Source organism: Alosa pseudoharengus, unplaced genomic scaffold, assembly GCF_046254945.1.
Source record: "Alosa pseudoharengus isolate Yale_2024_CS ecotype anadromous, Long Island Sound unplaced genomic scaffold, YU_APseudo_1.1 YU_APseudo_1.1_scf_4, whole genome shotgun sequence".
NCBI lineage: Eukaryota > Metazoa > Chordata > Actinopteri > Clupeiformes > Clupeidae > Alosa > Alosa pseudoharengus.
The window spans coordinates 9,631,378-9,638,877 of record NW_027468774.1 but is presented as its reverse complement, the minus strand read 5'-3'; the positions used below and the strand labels follow the sequence as shown (position 1 = coordinate 9,638,877).

The following is a 7,500-nucleotide window of genomic DNA, read 5'->3' as shown; positions in this document are numbered from 1 at the left end:
CTGCATTTATCCCAATCTGTGAATTAGTGAAACACACTCAGCACACAGTGAGGTGAAGCACACACTAATCCCAGTGCAGTGAGCTGCCTGCAACAGCAGCGGCGCTTGGGGAGCAGTGAGGGGTTAGGTGCCTTGCTCAAGGGCACTTCAGCCGTGCCTACTGGTCGGGGCTTGAACCGGCAACCCTCCGGTTACAAGTCCGAAGCGCTAACCAGTAGGCCACGACTGCCCCAAATGGTTCTCTAGGAAAAGTAAGAGAGGGTGAACTTATAGTTCTCTAGGAGAACTTAGAGAGGGTGAACTTATGGTTCTCTAGGAAAACTAAGAGAGGGGAACTTATGGTTTCTAGGAAAACTTAGAGAGGGGAACTTATGGTTCTCTAGGACAGGGGTTCCCAAACTTTTCCACGACAAGGCCCCCCAAATACCACTAGGTTCTGGCCAAGGACCCCCTTGATGTTTTATTAATTAAACCCATCGACAATACTACGGCAAATGTGAAAATACATTAAGCTAATCTAATAATTATTTTAGCCACAACCACATCGCGATGGAGCATACAGTGTGTAAAATTTTTATTTGGGGCTTTCTGCTATATGAGAGCCATCACTCTACTATTATTCCCAGTCATTATCATGGGAAATATGTTCAGATATGCGTCACATTATTATAATGGAATTGTATAACAACCCTCATAGTATATTTTAAATGTTTCAAATGTATTTATTTGTTACTTTTATTTTTCCCTCCAACTTGCTGAGGCCCCCCTGGCACCCCCTCGCGGCCCCCACTTTGAAAACCACTGCTCTAGGAAAACTAATAGAGGGGAACTTATAGTTCTCTAGGAGAACTTAGAGAGGGTGAACTTATGGTTCTCCAGGAGAACTAAGAGAGGGGAACTTATGGACTGCTCTTTTCTACTCATTCACAACCCTTCCTGTCTTTCACCAATTTTCTCATTTTTCACTCCCATGACAAGATCACCTCACATTGCTAACTATACTGACCAGCACCAAAGCTCTCACTGCTAACTACTGACCAGCACCAAAGCTCACATTGCTAACTACCCACCAGCACCAAAGCTCACATTGCTAACTACCGACCAGCACCAAAGATCACATGGCTAACTATTGACCAGCTACTGACCAGCACCAAAACTCACATTGCTAACTATTGACCAGCTACTGACCAGCACCAAAACTCACATTGCTAACTATTGACCAGCTACTGACCAGCACCAAAACTCACATTGCTAACTATTGACCAGCTTCTGACCAGCACCAAAGCTCACATTGCTAACTATACTGACCAGCACCAAAGCTGACATTGCTAACTATACTGACCAGCACCAAAGCTCACATTGTTAACTAGTGACCAGCACCAAAGCCCAGTCATGAGCCTGATGGGTGTTGACGCGAGTGTATGAGAGAGACCCCGTCTGGCTGTGTGGTAAGAGCTGACTCCATCTCCACATAGGGGGAAACATATGTTTGCAATAGGTCCCCCTGAATATGTTTGCTCTGCAGGAAGAATACACACCATTGTCTTTTCCTTGTAGCATGTGGTGCGTCTCGCACACTTGGATGACCTCCGAGACTCTTCAGTGCATTTGTGTGTGTGTGTGTGTGTGTGTTTGGTGCTTTCATCCCATGCTCTTGTGTTGGAATATGATGCACTGAATGAGCATTTGAGGAGAGGATTCACGCTAAAAGGGATGACCACAGAACTGGACCCATCTCTCCCGACTGGCAGGCAGGCTGCAGGAGACAGCCATTGTTCTTTGACTGATAATCTGGGACGCTGTCTCCTGCCCAGATCCTCTAATGCGTTTAACGTGTGCAGGCCACAGAGGCACATGCATCTCAATAACACCGCACGTGATTGGTCAGGACACTCACTGCCTACCAATCAGGTCCATTACACTGATATGACTCCCATTTTGAAAAGAGCTCTCTGGTGTGGAAAGGGCTAGATTCAACCAGAGACTTTCTAATGTGGAGACACAGCACTCAAAAAATACTCCATAGAAATGCATGGGGCTAGTTTGTCACGCCAATATGGCCGTTGTCTACGCATATCCCACCCCTTCCTCGGCAAAATGTCGACATGTGAATACATTGAGCCAATCATGTGGTGTGATGTGAATACATTGAGCCAATCATATGGTGTGAAGACATCGTGCCAATCATGTGTTGTGATCTCGTCGCTGGAGCAAGATTGGTGTCGTGAAGCCTTGCACATGCACATTTCTGTCGAAATGGATGCCCGAAAAGCGTTGCCCAAAAAGCGTTGTCAAATGGCCGCCGAGTGGAGGGACTTGCCTAAAAGGACTTTGATTCAACCCAGTGCAGCCAAAGCCTAATGTTTGTGAATCAACATGATACAGTGGCAGCAGCATACATTAATGCATATCATCATATATCAACATAGGCCTATAGCTTAAATCAACCCAGCACCATACATTAATGCATATCATCATATATCAACATAAGCCTATAGCTTAAATCAACCCAGCAGCATACATTAACGCATATCATCATATATCAACATAGGCCTATAGCTTAAATCAACCCAGCACCATACATTAATGCATATCATAATATACTGTATCAACATAGGCCTATAGCTTAAATCAACCCAGCAGCATACATTAATGTATATCATCATATATCAACATAGGCCTATAGCTTAAATCAACCAGGGCACACAACCCAGCAGCATACAATAATGCATATCATCATATATCAACATATAGCTTAAATCGACCAGGGCACACAACCCACTGGGTCGGGATGGGGATTGGAAGTGGAAGTCCTGAATACAAAGACCACCCCACTCTCCTGTCTTACCCTCAGGTATACAGGGGCTTCCCCATTCTCTGACCACTACCAGCTGTGTGTGTGTGTGTGTGTGTGTGTGTGTGCCTTTTAGCAGTCTGCTGGGGTTCAGCACAACAGACACAGAGTAACCACCAAAACACTCTCGGTAACCGTGGGCAACCACAGCACATTGTCACAGCGCCCGGGTTTTTAGCCTAATTTACCCTAACACACACACACACACACACACACACATACGCACACACACACACACACACACACACACACACACACACACGCACACACACACACACGCACACACATACGCACACACACACACACACATGCACACACACACACACGCACACACACACATGCACACACGCACACACACATGCACACACACACACACATACGCGCACACACACACACACACATGCACACACACATGCACACAGACCTCAAAACAGAAACGTTAACAAAACTCTGCAGACAGTGCTGTAACACAAGCTGGACAGGAGATAAACTTTCATCATCATTGTTGTTATTATTATTATTATTATTATTATATTTCTAATAATTATTTCCTTTTTAAGAGGGCTGCAGTGCTAACAGTCAGAAACCAGATGGAATGGGAGTTAAGGAGTGCATGAGACAGATCTTCTGTGTGTGTGTGTGTGTGTGTGTGTGTGGAATGGGAGCTGAGGACTGCATGAGACTGATCTTCTCTTTAATCTTCTTTAAGGATGGATCTAGCGCCATCCTGCCGGACAGAGATGTGTGTGTGGAAGTGTGTGTGTGTGTGTGTCTGTGTGTGTGCGGTTTCGTTCATCTACAGTTCTGTCATAATACCCCTCATGCAAACACACATTTATCCATTTATTAGAGGGGAACTTTGACTGTTCATACACATACGACCACATGTATGTGTGTATGTATGTATTTCATTATGTATGTGTGTATGTATGTATGTATGTATGTATGTATGTACTGTATGTGTGTGTGTGTGTGATGTGCTTGAAAGTCGCTTGATGATGAATCACCTCCGTTACATGTGACACATGCATGATTACAGAGTGTTTTTTAAATGACCATGATGATGTCATATCTAACGCATGCCCCATCCACAGGCAATAACTCACAGAAACACTGGCACATGCAGTTCCTATTAGTGGAGACCAACAAGGGTGTTTTTATCATCTGATTTGAAAGGAATCGAAGTAAAACAAAACAAACCAATTCATTAGCCTCACTGACACCGTGCTGAAATGACTGATCAGGAAGAGAAACAGTACCAGCTGACACAGGAATGATCGGGCCTCTCTTTCTTATGATCTCTTTCTCTTTTTTCTCTTTCTTATGATCTCTTTCTTTCTTTAGTTTCTCTCAGTTCCTCTGTCTCTCCTTCCTTCTGTCCTTCTGTCTTTGCTGTTCCCATTCTAAATCACCAGAGTTCATTGTCTCTTTTGAGATGATGTCATCAATAAGGGACCTTACTTAACAACAGATGACTGTCCCTGGTGTCACTTAAAGTATATCAATATATAAATATGTGTGTGTGTGTGTGTGTAAATATTTCAAGGATTGCATGCTTTGTTTATTTTTTAATAAACGCATATAGTTCATTACCCTGCACTTCCTGACCAAACAGTTTAGTATCTTAATAGGTGTGAGTCACATCAAGGACTGGAGAAGCATGGCTCTACCAGAGGGTCTCCTGAGTGTGTGTGTGTGTGTGTGTGTGTGTGTGTGAGTGGTTAAGGTCTCTCTCAGACGAGGTATATGAATCCTCTCACCACGTTGCGAGCTGACAGGGGAGGAAATTATCAATTTATGATGGTGTGTGTGTGTATGTGTGTGTGTGTGTGCACTTACATACTCCTACTGATCCTTGGGTCAGTTTGTGTGTTTATTGGTGAGTATGTGTGTTGCATGTGTGTAATATCAGAAAAGATTAAACACAAATTTGCAGAGATACAATCACATGAACATCATAAGATTATGAGCACATACACACACATATGGACACACACACGGAGAGAAAGCCCGCCACATCTATACATCAGCTTGCTTTTGCAGCTGTCCCCTGCCTTCTTCAGTTACACAACAGCAGCTGCTGTCACACACACACACACATTCTCGCACACACTTCTCATCACAAACACACACACAGATAGACTCATTGTCAAACACACTGAACCCTTCACACACACAATCACACACATATACAGCAACACACTCATGTACTCACACTTTAATGACACACACTTGATTACACATTCTCATACTCCTGCATTCATGTCATATCACATAATAAAGATTACACTCCAGTTCATTTGGCCTTTATTGCCTCAGCTATGTGGTCAACTATTACATGTCCTTAGATAAATATCATACAGGCAAACCCACAGACACACACATACACACACGTGCATGTGCTAGCACACACAAACACACACACACACACTCTGTTCTTCCATATCAGTTGGTGCTTAGTGACAACCTCTCCATGCAACAGAAATGAGGGGTCCTGATATGCCCTCTGGTGCTTCATGTGTGTAACTGCACACAAATCTATACCCACTTCACACTTGTGAAAGAACAGAGACTAGCAGTGGACAGGGAGACACGTCTGGTTTTTATTAAACAACATGACGACAGAGACACACACACATACACACACACACACCACTCATTCTCTCTCTTTCTCTCTCACACACACACTCACACACACACACACACACACACACACACAATTGCCCAAGAGGACATGAGGAGATCTTACAACACCCCAAAGCAGCCTTGGTCTGAGACCTATGCGGCATGTTTCAAATAAATAAGCTCAGTCACAGCAATAAAACAGAACATCAGGACATCTGCGCACACAACAGCTGACTCCAGAGCTAGATCAGGACCAGGTCAGGACCAGAGCCCGGCTAGATCAGGACCAGAGCCCGGCTAGATCAGGACCAGGTCAGGACCAGAGCCCGGCTAGATTGAGACCAGGTCAGGACCAGAGCCCGGCTAGATTGAGACCAGGTCAGGTCGAGACCAGAGCCCGGCTAGATTGAGACCAGGTCAGGACCAGAGCCCGGCTAGATTAGGACCAGGTCAGGACCAGAGCCCGGCTAGATCGAGACCAGGTCAGGTCGAGACCAGAGCCCGGCTAGATCGAGACCAGGTCAGGACCAGAGCCCGGCTAGATCAGGACCAGGTCAGGACCAGAGCCCGGCTAGATCGAGACCAGGTCGAGACCAGAGCCCGGCTAGATCGAGACCAGGTCGAGAACAGAGCCCGGCTAGATCAAGACCAGGTCGAGAACAGATCCAGACCACAACCATATCAGATAAGGACCAGACCAAGATCAGATTCCGATCAGATTCAAAACAGATCATGATTAGATCCAGGTTCGGGTCAGAACCAAGCTAGACTTGGACCTGATCAGAGAGAGATCGAAGGGGCCAAAATCTGGGGCCAGATCCAGATTAGATCCAGGTGAAATCAGGGCCAGATCCACACTAGATCCAGGTGAAATCAGGGCCAGATCTAATCTGAATCTGATCTGAATCGGATCCAAACTGGATTTGGGCCAGAGGTGTCTAGAGTCAGTTGCTGCCTGCCGTCAGTTCCACTCAGGGTTCCTTCAAGAGTATAATGGTGGATAAGATTAGATATCGGGCTCTGACAACCAATCAGAAAACTCCTTATTCAAAGGTTCACAGGAAACCCTACTCCTGGAAGGAATATACAGCCGACCAATGAGCGGGCAGATAGCTACAGGAGTGAATAATGATTGGCTGAGTATGACAGTGAGGAGGGGTTGGGTGACGGTTGGATGAGAGGGACTTCCTCCAATGCACAGCTCTGCATCCTGGCCTCTGATTGGACGAGGTTGGAGGCGGGAGCTGTCGCTCAGTTTGGCTTTGGATTGGTGGCTGGGAGGATCCATCCCCGAGGATGCCTTGTCAAGGCTTGTGTTTGAAATGAGCCTCAACTGCAGAGAGGAGAGAACACATACAGTCTTAAGTGTGTGTGTGTGTGTGTGTGTGTGTGTGTGTGTGCAGGGTGCGATTTGTGTAAAAACCAGAGGGGGGGATGATTTTGAATAAGTTTGTAACCCCCCCAAAAAAAAATAAAAAAAAAAAAATGAACGAACGATTCATAGCCTAGTAATGTCATGGCTAATAATACCCTATATTATTTTTGCCACCTTTGTAACATTTCAGTTTTAGTTTACCGTGGTGTATGACTTTAAACAGCGAGTGTGCTTGGTATGATGATCAGCTCCTCTAATGCAGGGTAGGACTACGTTTTGACAAGCATACAAATTCACCTTGTTCTTGCCCCATCTGAAATGACTTCTCTACTTTTGCTGCCTCCATCCTTTCTGTATTTGTTTTGTAAAAAAAACGTTGTATATGATGGCACTGAAGTCTTAAGTTAGTGAATTGTCTAACAGTGTTAGTTGGTAACCAAATAGCCTACACATTGCGAACAACTTGAAGTTTTATGAAAATAATTTACGAACCAGAACATAAAGACCATGAAGCTTCTATTTCTTGCAGCTGTTAAAACACCCGCTAGATAGTTTAAATACCCACCAACATTCGTTTTTGCAGTACAGATTATTTCTAAAAGTTATTTGTCTACTACTGGCTGATTTATCAAACGAGTGCTTTCTC

The 7,500-nt window shown here is 44.8% G+C and overlaps 1 protein-coding gene across 1 annotated transcript in view; it reads right to left on the bottom strand.

Moving 5' to 3' along the window:
* Nucleotides 1-5,144: 5,144 nt before the first annotated feature.
* LOC143101668 (arf-GAP with dual PH domain-containing protein 1) overlaps nucleotides 5,145-7,500 on the bottom strand; it is a 50,744-nt gene continuing 48,388 nt past the window's right edge. The window contains exon 11 of the mRNA XM_076264801.1: nucleotides 5,145-6,812. Coding sequence (XP_076120916.1) covers nucleotides 6,784-6,812 — 29 coding nt within the window. The 3' untranslated portion in view covers nucleotides 5,145-6,783. The remainder of the gene's footprint in view (nucleotides 6,813-7,500) is intronic.